This window comes from Hirundo rustica, chromosome Z (genome assembly GCF_015227805.2).
Source record: "Hirundo rustica isolate bHirRus1 chromosome Z, bHirRus1.pri.v3, whole genome shotgun sequence".
Taxonomy (NCBI): Eukaryota; Metazoa; Chordata; class Aves; order Passeriformes; family Hirundinidae; genus Hirundo; species Hirundo rustica.
The window spans coordinates 86,035,650-86,048,090 of record NC_053488.1 but is presented as its reverse complement, the minus strand read 5'-3'; the positions used below and the strand labels follow the sequence as shown (position 1 = coordinate 86,048,090).

Below are 12,441 nucleotides of genomic sequence, written 5' to 3'. Positions count from 1 at the left end.
CTTCATTTCTATCCATATCCAGTGAGAATGTTTTGGGATATATTTTAATTCATTCATGGAGTTATTCTGCTCCTTTCCTGCTCTACCAGTTGCTCTGCAGCTGCTGCTTTGGCCAAATACATTTGCAACATGTGCACAGGAATGTCTTGGATAAGCAGCATTTAGTGTTTCCTAAGGAATAAAATCTTGTCCTGCTGTAGTCCATGGCAGAATTCCCAGTGATATAAGCACAGCCAGAGGTTGACCCCATGAGGTGAATACAGATGTGCTGTTTAAACCTGCCTGGCAACAAGTACTCCCATAAAAACGTGGGTTTATGTGAAAACTGTGATTATTTTTCCCAGAGCTTTCTGCTTGCTGTTTCTATCAGGCTTTTCCAGTTGACTTTGATCTCTGCCTAAGGCAGGAGAGGTGTCTGATCACCTAGCCTAAACATGAGCTAAACATGCAGTGTGTCAGCATCTGCACAATGATGCTGGTCTTGAAATCACCAAACGCTTGTTTTTTATGTAAGAAATGCTGAGACACCAACCCAATATATCCAAAACACACATTTATTATTTTCCACCCAACATTTTCCTGGACAACACGGTCTTAATTTTTTTAATGCAAACTGTTAACATAATTTTCAGAGCAGAGCCAATTTCATTCAAGAAGAGAAGAAAGCTTTGCTGGGTTGGTTCCAACACTTGTCTAGCCCAGTCTCCTGTCTCCACTGGTCACAGATCCCAGGAAAGAGCACGCCAACAGATTGAGCACAGAGAGCCACATCCAGCTTTCTTCTCAGACTCCAGTAATCCACAGTTTTGAATCAGAGGTATAGTAGTAAGGTTTAATAGCCCTTAATAGACTTTTCTCTTTGTCTCACTGCTCCCCAACCCAAGCACTTTCTGCTGTACACCACATCCTCTGGAAGGGAGTTTCTCCCTGAAATCTGTTATCAAAGCATTTCATTTACGCTGAACCTGCCACCTGCCACTTTCACTTGCTCTCCTCAGTCATTCCTTTAGGAAAAGTTATTAATAATCCCTTCCTGTTTGTTCTCCCATGCCTGACATGATGTTATCACGTTTCAGACTTTTTCAGCTCTTTCCTTCTCAAGTGCAGAATTCACAGAATCGTGGAATGAGTTGCATTGGAAGGAACCTTACAGACAATCCACGGGCAGGGACACTTTCCACTATCCCAGGCTGCTCCAAGCCCCATCCAACCTGGTCTTGGACACTTTCAGGGATGGGGCAGCCACAGCTTCCACCTTATTATCCAGAAATTCTGCCTTATTTGGTTGTTCCTCCTACAGTGATCACCTCACCCTGCTTTTTTCCCCCTCTTCCACTTTCTTATGTCATTTAAAGACGATTCCAGCCTATTAAAGACACAATCACCATACATTTATCCAGTGGGGGTGTTTTTCTTTTATCCTTTCACATCCCAAATATTCCTGACATTCTGTTTGCTTTTCATGGCCATGAATATGGTATTTTTGTATAATTAGCTACTATGGGTCCAAGACCTTTCTGCTAAACAGTATTTTAGCCGAGTTTAAACCTCGTTCTTGCACAGGACAGCCGTTTTCTTCCCAGTTTTAAAGCTGGGACAGCCAACAGCAGGCTGTTCTTGCACTGTTTGCTTAGAGTCCAGCACAGATCTCCATGAGAATCTCCTGGTAATTTCTGCAGATTGTAAAAGTTGCCTGTGTATTTCCAAATCTTGATTGATATCTGCTTTCTGTAACTGACGTGCAATCAATTACACAATCCAAAAAGGAAATAAATAATCCTTTTCTCTCATCCCACAGCAGCTTAGTTTCTTTCTGGAAAAAGAGATTTTTAACCTGGCTAATGGTTGTCCAAAACTTTCCAGAACTCCAGGGATTCAATACTATGGATCACCCTCCCTCCTATGCTGCAGGTAGCTCAGGTGTGAGGCACAGCTTTCTCCTCTGGCACTGCCCTGATTCTCCACCCTGCTCTGCCTCTGTCCACCATTCCCTGGGAAAGAGGCCAGTAAAGGATAACATCCATTTGTGCAGCACCGGAAGACGGCTCGCAGCTCGCAGATTTCCCTGAGATCCTTTTTCAAACCACAGCTGCCTTTGGCTCCTCTCTTCACTCCAACACTTCAGCAATCGAACAACAGATAATAGTTAAAATTTTACATTCGAGCGCTTTAGAATTTCTACAGAGGCTGATTCATGCGTGGAAACAGCCCCACAGAAATTGAACTTCAGATCATTAATAAAAGAAATAAATCACCACATCCACATCTCACAAGGGAAACAAAGTCCAGGAAGGAGCTGTAAGTCAGGATGTGAAAGCAACTTCAGCTGTATCCTGAGAGCACAAACCTCAGTCAGGCCAGTTGGATGCTGACCCTTCACATTTTTTTTCTGGTGCTTTAAAGCTCAGTCTCACTCTGATGCCTTTTCAGCATTAGAAAACGGCCTTAATACTGAGCTGGAGGTGCTATCCCAGGGAGGACGTGCTCCTGGATGGAAGTGTTTTTTCTGGGACAAACAACAGTAAATAACCATTACGATTAGAGCTCTTTCAGGCTCTATTAAATATCTGACCAACAAAAGCCTTTAAATGTAATCATAAACTGAGAATCTCCCCTGCATACAGCCAGGGTTAACAAACGGCATTAACACCAAATTTTCACGTTTGAGCAGACATTCCAGAATAGCAGAATATTGATATAAGATGTGGATTTGGTTCAGGTTTCCGTCTCTCCAGTCAGTGCCAGGAACTGGGATGAGCGCGTCCAAGGCTGGGGAGACAAAGGAACAGGCAGAGCTCACCTCCCTTTAGCTATGGCAACAATGCATCCTTAGCTCTTGTTTTCATCACAGAGGGGAATATAAACTCTGTTTTGACCTTGAACAGCTGAATTCTGTCAATGCTGGTGTAGCTCCCGTGGTCTCCCCGCTCCCCAATTCCTCCTTTCCTGGAAGGAGTAAGAATAACTGTGCAGAGAATCAAGTCTTGGCACCCTCTGCTCATTAATGCAGATGCCAATTCACTAACTTCTAGAGGAATTTTGTGAGTGTAACTTTAATGCCCCAGGATAAGGAAAGTTCCATACTCAGCTCTATAAATATTTATTTAAAATGCACAAATGCTTAGCCCTGACATAACACTGTGTGGATCCTGTCTTAGAACGCTGCAGTTCAGGGTTCAAGGGAAAGCCAGCACAAGCTGACAGCATCCAGCCTCTCCCCAAAATCTGCCTCTTCTCCCCAAGCACAGACATAATCCTGATGCACCACCTCAGAATAAACACTGTCTTACCTGCATATACAACCTAGAAGAATTCTCAGCTGAAAGCCTTTCCTGGCTTTAACCGTGAAATAGAATTTTCCATCTTTCCCCTGCTGTCAGAAACTGGTTTGAGTTAAGAACAGTAGAAAGTTTTTTTATTTTGATATATTAAAACTCTTCCAACAACTGCAGCCAATTTAATCTCTGGTTCCATTAAAATTTTGAATGCAATATTTTAAGAAAAATATTTCACTTATCTCAAGTTTTGAACAACGACTTTACAAAAAACAACCCAGGAGGCAGATGGAACACATCCGAGCTTGAACCGCATTACGGATTTTGTCTTCCGTCCCAAAAGCTCTAACTCAGAACAACTCCTACCATTTTATTGAGAGAAATTCTGTTTGGTGAACACTGGATGTCCAAAAAAATCCTTCACATGTATTATGTTTCCACAAAAGAGAGGTTTAAAATTCAATACCTGGCTTAACAAATCAGTTTTTACCCATGGTATATAAGTTGCATACACCGTGAGATTGTTTTTTAACTACAGATGCAGCTTATTTCCCCATAATATGTGCGTTTACCTAAACTTGCATCACAGTACAAGACTATTTACCCATGATTTTTATCAGCCTTTTCTTCCCACACCAAGTGCCGTGCCAGGCAGCCCAAGGAAGTTCACAAGCTCTCCTGACCGTCTGCTGCCGCTGCTGCTCGGGGCTTCCGCAGCGACAAACGTGACCACAGACATCCGGGCTGGGATGCCTCACGACTGGGAACCTCGAACGTGGCAGCAGAACAAGGGACACTTGTGATCCACGCTGATAAGGACTGCGTGCACAGAGCCACCCTGCTGTGGCTGCACTTCCCCTCAGAGCCACCTCCTGCCACGGCTTGGCACCACGGCAAAGCCATTGGATTCAATGAGCTTTGAGGCCTTTTCCAACGTGAACGATTCTCTGATTCCATGAAACCTCGGAGCAGCCAAACAACACAAACACAAAGCACACACACTCTGCTCATTCTCTGTAAAGGTGGCATTATTTGCATTTATTGCCACCATCTGAGAAAAAAAGGCCCTTGGGGGATTTAAATGTAAAATATTAATTTTTTAAACATGTATTACTTCCCTGGGATTCAAACTTCAGAAGATGAAGCAACCTCGCCAGCCCTCCCAAAGCCCTGAGCTGTTGAACAGGGACAAGAGCTGGTGGTTACACATGCTCTCATCATTTCCAACAGCTCTGGTCCAGAGCAAATGTTCATTTTCCAGACCAGGGGCCACTTTCCCCTTCATCTCTTGGGAGGTGGGGAGGAGAAGGCCTAGATCCTTTCCCAAGCAAGAAGACAATACAAGAAAAATACCAACACCCCCCCACATCCCTGACTTTGTGAATGAAAAATAAATTAAAATTTCCTTTCATCTCTAAAATCATCCCTAAACAGCAGCAGGTCTATCTAATGTGGGACTCTGACTCCAACTCTGGAAATCATCTCTTCTTTCTGCCATGTCTGCAGTCGCAGTAGGAGGCAAGGAAAGAAAACCACTCACACAGCCATCAAAACAAGGGAGGAGGGCAGAGCTGGGAGAGATGGAAATGTGGGCTGTAGATCACAAAGAGGCAGCGCTTGGCTCCAAGGAGCATCTGGACACCAGACATTGGATGTGGCAGTTTCCACAGCCCCCAGTGCTGGCAGTGGCACAGGGCAGAGCTCAGTCCACCACAGCCAGTGCTGGCACTCGAGCTCCACAGCCACAGCCTCCAGTTTCAGCCATACCCCTGGATCTGAAGGCAGGTGTTGCAGGAACAAGTACAGTTCTCTCAAAGTCTGTACTCAAGACAGTTGTTGGTAACAAATGCACACTCATAAGACCAAGAAGAATTTAAGCAGCTGGTTCCCTTCTACGTGAGATCAATAAAATGGGCAATCCAGCTGCCTTCAGGAAGAAAGGGATTCTGGTGTTAGGTAATCTCTTGCCCCAAAATCAACAAAATATCAAAATTCTGTGGAGAAAATCACACACTGGACTTGTGCCATTCAGCTTCTTCCCTCCTTGTATCCTTTTCTACCAGGAGCAAGAGTCTACTGACTCTTAGGCCTCTCTCCCTCTCACCTCCTGAAGGATTTGGACAGGAGGTTGCAGTGAAACCCCTCTCACAGTCAGCACAGCCCCTGCTCCTGCAACGCTCCCACGCTTCCAAATGCAGCATTTGCATATCATTTCTGTCCGCTGCCTCCATCACTGTCCCAGGCTGAGGAACACTGCTCACTTTGACCATCTGCCATGCAGGAAGGCTCCTGCACAGCAGCTCCACATGCACATTCCCATGTGGGTGTCCCAACCTCATCTTCATAATTACAATCCCCGTGCATCCCTGCCCAGCCCAGGACTCGCCAGCACAGCATCCACAGCGAGGAAGATTAAAGACAAAGGGCCGCTTCCCAAGTAAGACTTTCAAACACAGCAGGAAGCTGGTGGTGGAACGATCGCATTATGGAATGAAATTCAAATAGGAGGCCAGACAAGATGTCAAATCATCATACTTTCCAGAAATCCCTTGAAACACACTCATAAAATGTCTTTGCTTAGACACAAGCTTCACACAGTGTTTTTTCCTCACAGATACATCATACTGAATATAAACACTATAGAGAAAAGTGCCTTGGGGAAACATTTTATACGCTGTGATGTGGCAAATTATACCATATAACAAAGCAGGACTTTGCCAATAACAGACCACAAAATTTGGGCACCTTCCAAGACTCACAGCCCCAGGGCATGAGGTGTGAAGCAACCTCAGCCCTTTTCCCTTCAGTGGAAGACACTTTCCAGTCTCACAAAAGCTTCTTCAGCTTAGAGAAATGGGGCAGGAAGGAGGAGATTTGATGCTTATTTCTGGTTTACTTCTACTCTGGCAAATTAGCCTTCTAAACCCCAAAATAACACAGCACCGGGTGTCACTACAGTACAAAGATGACTTAGCAGGAGCGAGAGCCCTTCCCAGGCTGATGTTACCCAGTTCAGTCACTTTGCTGCAAACAGCCTTGTCTCTGTTCCATCTCTCTGTAGCAATCTTCTCTGATGTGGATTTTCCATTCCTGGAGTGGGCTGTTTCAAATTCAGCACCCAGAATGGCTTCTCTGGTCCCCCAAGCAAAGCCTGTCTCACCAACGGTTTCAAGAGCCACAGAAACAACTCATTCCCACCCCCTCCAAAGAGGTGCCTCTCTGTCTTACTTTTAGGTTGAAACATCGATTAAAATTCTTATACTGGAAAGAAAACATCACCCAGTGTGGTGCTGGGCTGGTCCTGCCAACAGAAACACCCTCGGCGTACGCAGGAATCTAAGAATGTACAAGTCTTGCTCATTACCACAAGACCCCTTGAGCTGCTCCAGCTTTAGACACAGGCATGAGTGTATGTGCGTGTATATATATAAATCTGCACGTCATAAAACTGGCCATTATGTGCACATTACGCTCGAATTCCCCAAAAACCAGACTACACCAACGCTACATTCAAATTCCACAGGCAGGGATGCACAAAGGAGACTGAAAGGCAGCAGTTAGTCAGACTGGAGCTTTGTAACATGTACAACCCACACAAGGACCAGGCAGCACCATAGAAAACGCTAAGCTAATAATTAAAAATTTAATCTAAAACCAGAAAAACACAGTTGGGATTGAGATCTGTGCTTGCACCCCTGGAGCTCAGTATCACCAGACAGACAGAAATCAATAGGTGCCACGAAGAGGGCGCTGATAAAAATCTATAGCAACTGAAGCAGACAACTTGAAACCTATTAACAGCTGCAATAGAAAGAAAGGATTACTTTTACAATTTGCTGCTTTCCTTCCAGGTGACCGCTCTGTACGAACCCAGCAGAAATCCCTTTGGATTCCTTTTATGAATGAACTACTCAGGATTTCAAGACCCTCCCCACATCAGCATGAAATAATCCTCGGCTTCTCACCACCAGCACCAGCACTATCAGCGCTGGCATCAAGTTTAACAAAAATGACCCGGGAAGGGAGGGACAGCAGGGACACCTGAGGCACAGGCTCCTGTGCCATCTGTAGCTCGTCACCCCAAGCTTACCAACTGGTATTTGATCTGCTGAAGCCCACAGAGCAGTGGCTGCACTCAAGCAAAGGAGAATGCAGTGAGGGCTTGTTTTTATCTTCTGTACATCACTGTCCTCCCAAAGTCTGGGGACCTGAAGTATGAACAGTGACAGGAAAAGGTCATCATACAGCCAGACCTCAGACTCTTTATCTCCTCGTAGTAAAAGTCACTGGTCATTAACTGCAATAGCTGGCATTTTCTCAGTACTTGGCATTTTATAGTTCTCCAGCACATCCATAACCAAGCGCAACCAAATCCCCCGGATTTCAGCCTCGGAGCATCTCCCACACGGATCAAACTGAAACCAGATGATCCTGAGGACCCAGAGCTACACCTGAACCTAGGCGCAAATCCCGCTATTTCTGTGTATCTCTTTAATTTCCCTTTGAAAAACAGTCCGAGCTCTGCCTACAACACACTGGAGCTACGGAAAGCGAAATCCAGTATTCCCAACAGGGCTACAACGGGAGGCTACTGGGACAGCGGCCACACACGCCTGCCACAACCAACGAGGAATAAACTCATCAAAACCGAATGACGGATGACACATTTAGAATTTAACTTCATGAACAACAGCAAATCCCCCCCCCCCCCCCCCCAAACTGTGGTGGCTCTGCCTTCCTAGCACAGAGCGAGGGCTGCGGGATCACCGAGGAAATGCCGCTTTCCGTCGGCGGCAGCCGCAGCACCGCCCGCACAGCGCCGGGCGCCGTGAGGGGACCGCGGCTGTCCCGGCCTCTCCCCACGCTGCCCGGATGCCCCTCGTCCGGCACAAGTTTCCCCCGGGCGCCGCTTACCGCCGTGGAGCCGGAGGAAGAGGCGATGTACACCTTGATGACCATGCTGGCAGCGACGAGATGCGGAGCCGGGCAGGCGGTGGGTGTGTGAGGGCGGCTCGGGCGCGGGCTGGGGCTGAGGCGGGAGGGCGGGCGCTGGGAGGCGGCGGGAGCGCTCGCCCCGCCTCTCTCCGCAGCTGCCACCGCCCCAGCCCGGAAGGGCGGAAAATGGCTTTTTTTAAAAAAAAATAAATAATTAAATAGTAAAAAAGGAAAGGGAAAAAAATTAAACCAAAAAGAAAAAAAAGAGATAGAAGAAAGGGGAGAGGAGGAGCGTTCTCGACGAGCCGCGCGAGACGTGCGGGGGAGGGGGCGGGGGAGCCATGGCGGCGGGGCCGCGCCGAGAGAACGCGGGCGCTCGGGCGGGGCGGCTTCGGGATGGCCGTGACAGCGACAGGGGGAACCGGGGGACACCGGGGCGGGAGGCAGAGAGAGGGAGGGAGCCAAGCGTAGGAGGGTCGCCATGGTAGCGGCTGGTTCCCCTGAGTAGCAGGTCCCCTCATGGCCGGGTCCCCTCATGGCCGGGTCCCCTCATGGCAGCTCCCCTCACGACCCACGGCTCCGTGCTGGGCTCCGTCGTTACCGGCGGCCCTGCCCCGCTCCCGCTCCGGCCGCGGTGCGACCCCGTGCTTTGGCCGCTCGCCTCGATCTGGGGCACAAGAAGTCAGGGGTGGGTGGCTGTTTCTGGGTAATGGTGTTTAGAAATAAGAATTTCCTTCTAAAAACTATTCCGGCGTAGAAGGTACTGCCCAAGTGATCTGCCATGCCAAAGGACAGGTGGCATCCAGTAGAGTTCTTCGCGTTCCTGTGGTTATTGTATCACACACACAGACACACACAAGGCATCAAATCCCCCACATTTTTAATTGTTATAGTCACGGTGACATGTTATTGAAGGAAATTTATATCCAGCACCTGTCTCCCACTTGCCTCTGGTACTCCCAACTACTACCTCACAAGTATTTTATTCTCTATTCTGATAGCAGGTTCACAACAAATGGGAAATGTGCACAGTTAAAAACAGTTACAGGAAGCTACAATTTTACACCTACAAGCTAAGATGAAAGCGAGATGTTTGTTCCCCTCTTGGTGAAAAACAAGGAGGTATTTCTGAAATGTTTTCCAAACAAGCTTTCCTTGTCCAAATGATTCATTTTTCTAACAATAAAATATTATAGTTTTAAAAACCCAATGAATTAAAAAAAAATATTTAAGTAATCTATATTTGCTTTATTAATTTGCCAATAGTAACGGAAAGAAAAGTGTTTTGAGGAGGATATGCCTCAATTTGATATTACTTCTGATACCTATCTGAATCTTTGAAGCAGTCATGAGTTTTAATATGTTTGAAAAAGCAATAAACCAAAATTTATTGAGGATGATGGTATGCCATAAAAATTCCCTGGTTCGAGGAATTTCAAAATTAATTAGAATAAATGATGTATTTTATAATCTGTTTAAAACAAACTGAGTTAAGTCCAAGAGATCAGAATTGTTTAAAGAATGTTTCTTCTGTTGTGTTTATGCAGCCCCTTTCCAGCTGCTTGAGAAACACCCTGAGAATTCCTGCTGGCCCCAGTGTGTAACCTGATTCATGGCAAGGAACGCAGGAGGGAGAAACCACAGCTTATCAGAACAGAGGAAAAAATGCAGGTGGAGAATGGGAGAGGGAGGGTCACTTGAACTTTGGGCTCCCCTGTCACATTCCTGGCTGGCTGCCAGCTCTTCTCTTCTCGGAGACTTGGAATCAGCTCCTCAGAGGTGAGATTCACCTGGAGCGAGCTGCACCTTGTCCTCCTGCCTCCTAAAAACACTGCTATCATCATTACTCTCAAAAGTGCACTCTAGGAGGCATTTATCTTCATGAAATAGATTTATTAAGTTAAGAGCAATGCACGAATCAGGTATTGTTGACACAACTTGGTTTTCTTGACTCATAAAAGTAAATTTTCTAGTTTATTGGTGGGAAAATATGATGTCTTCTATTCCCAGGCTACTCCTGTAAAAGTCACGGTGTTGTTTTTGTTTTCACTGTTAAACAATTGGGAAGCTATGAAATATCCTTCTCAATGTAGACCAAAAACCTAAAGCAAAATAACTAAATTTTAGGTGCTCTCAAAAGGGAAGCCCAAGGGATTTGCCATCCCAGAGTCATCCTGGGATTTCACATTAAAACACTGCCAGTGATGGCAAAAATCCCGTCGCTTTTTCCTTAGAGCACAGGCAAGGATGGAGCCTTCTGAGCGCTGGCAAATTCACTTGTTTTCAGAAAGGGACTGTAGGAGAATCTCACAGTGAAAGATACTGCCGTATCAATTGCAAATTCCCTCTTGTCCAAAACGTCGGGAAGAACATGCTCCACAGCTGCTTTGTAATCACGGAGAGAAATTAATCCAGAATCTACCTGTGAGAAACGTGAGGCTGTGCCAGGGTCTGCTTCGGATCGTGCTTGTGCCAGAGATGATGTGGATCTGGGTGAAATGGAGAAGGTGTGATGGGCACGGGACATCAGCTGAGCGCTCTCAAGAGGAAATCAGAAATCCATCCTGCAGTCCCAGTCCCAGCCTGGCAGCAACTGGAGCCAAAGCACAAACTGTGACTCAGAGACTGTCTCCTGGCTTTGCTGCATCCCGTGCTGCGGGAGGTGGAAACTGCTCCCCTGCTCCAAAGGCTTCGTGGGAGCGGGTGGGGCAGTCCAAGAGATCTTCCTCAAGTGTTAACTCAGCAAGGCCGGGTTTCCTTGATTTACGGGTAACTGTGGCAGGCACAGGGCGGAGGAGATCACTCACGGCACAGAGCGGCAAGTCTGAGAGTACTGCCCTTCATCTGTGCAGTGGAACCAGTGAGTGACAGTACAGTGCAGCTGCCTTAAAACCGCCCAGCACCGTCATAGCTCAGCTCCCCCAGGCCCAGCTCAGCTCCCCCAGGGCCTGGCTCAGCCCTCCAGGACCGGCTCAGCTCCCCCAGGCCCGGCTCAGCTCCCCCAGGCCTGGCTCAGCTCCCCCAAGCCCTGCTCAGCCCCCCAGACCCGGCTCAGCCCCCCAGGCCCAGCTCCGTTCCCCCAGGCCCGGCTCAGTTCCCCCAGGCCCGGCTCAGCCCCCCAGGCCCGTGTCAGTTTCCCCAGGCCCGGCTCAGCCCACCCAATCCCGGCTCATCCCCCCAGGCCCGGCTCATCCCCCCAGGCCCGGCTCAGCTCCCCCAGCCCCGCGCTGGCTGCCGGAGCGCGCCCCCTGCTGGCGCTCATCGGGATCGCAGCCAGGGCCCGGCCCGCTCCCCTCAGCCCGAGAGGAGGAGGAGGAGGAGGAGGAAGAAAGGGAGGAGAAGGAAGAAAAAGAGGAGGAAGAAGAGGAGGAGGGAGTTGCTTGGGGCTCTGTGCCACACTGGAGGCCCGGGGACATCTGCACTGGTGCCTTGGGGGTGGGGGTCAGCAGTGCTTTCAAAGAACCGTGGAATCATTAAGGCCGGAAAAGCCTTCCGAGACCATGGATACAACCGCTCACACAGCACTGCCAAGGCCACTGCTAACACATTTTCCCGAGTGTGTCATCTACAGAATTTTGAACCCTTTCAGGGATGGTGACTCCACCACTTCCCTGTTTTGAAGACAATCTCCCATCCAGAGTGAGGCTGGCCACACACAGCTCCTCACTTGGGGTTTAATCCCTGCTTTTCCATGTGCTCCAGACCGGCCATCCATTCTCCCAACCCTGAGCCAGCAGCCAGCCTGGGCTCTGGCAAGTCCTGTGCCTATTCCTGAAGGGCACTGAGTTACCCTGGAGTACCCAAAGGAAGTACAAGGAAAGGAAAACTACAGCTGCAGGGCTACGGATACATCCAAAGGAGTAACAGCTTCCCACTGACAGAAAGTAGATCTAGATTGGGTACTAGGAAGAAATTGTGCCCTGTAAGGATTGTGAGGCCCTGGCACTGGTTCCCAGAGAAGCTGTGGCTGCCCCATCTCTGGAAGTCTCCAAAGTCAGGTTGGATGTGGGATAGTGGAAGGTGTTGCTGCCATGGCAGGGGGTAGAATGAGATGAGCTTTAAGGTCCCTTCCTAGGATTCTGGGATTCTATGAAGCCAAACATGAAGATAATTGTGTAAAAACCAGAGTTTGACACACGACTTAGAAAAACTTCAAACACACAATAAGTAATTTTTCAGTCTTGGCAGGAGCAGGAGTCCTGAAAGATGATTTCTAACACCAGTCCGCCAT

At 47.9% G+C, this 12,441-nt stretch overlaps 1 protein-coding gene across 1 annotated transcript in view; it reads right to left on the bottom strand.

Moving 5' to 3' along the window:
• The window catches only part of SH3BGRL (SH3 domain binding glutamate rich protein like), a 30,389-nt gene extending 22,073 nt beyond the window's left edge, over positions 1 to 8,316 (bottom strand). The window contains exon 1 of the mRNA XM_040090902.2: positions 8,190 to 8,316. Coding sequence (XP_039946836.1) covers positions 8,190 to 8,234 — 45 coding nt within the window. The 5' untranslated portion in view covers positions 8,235 to 8,316. The remainder of the gene's footprint in view (positions 1 to 8,189) is intronic.
• Positions 8,317 to 12,441: the final 4,125 nt, after the last annotated feature.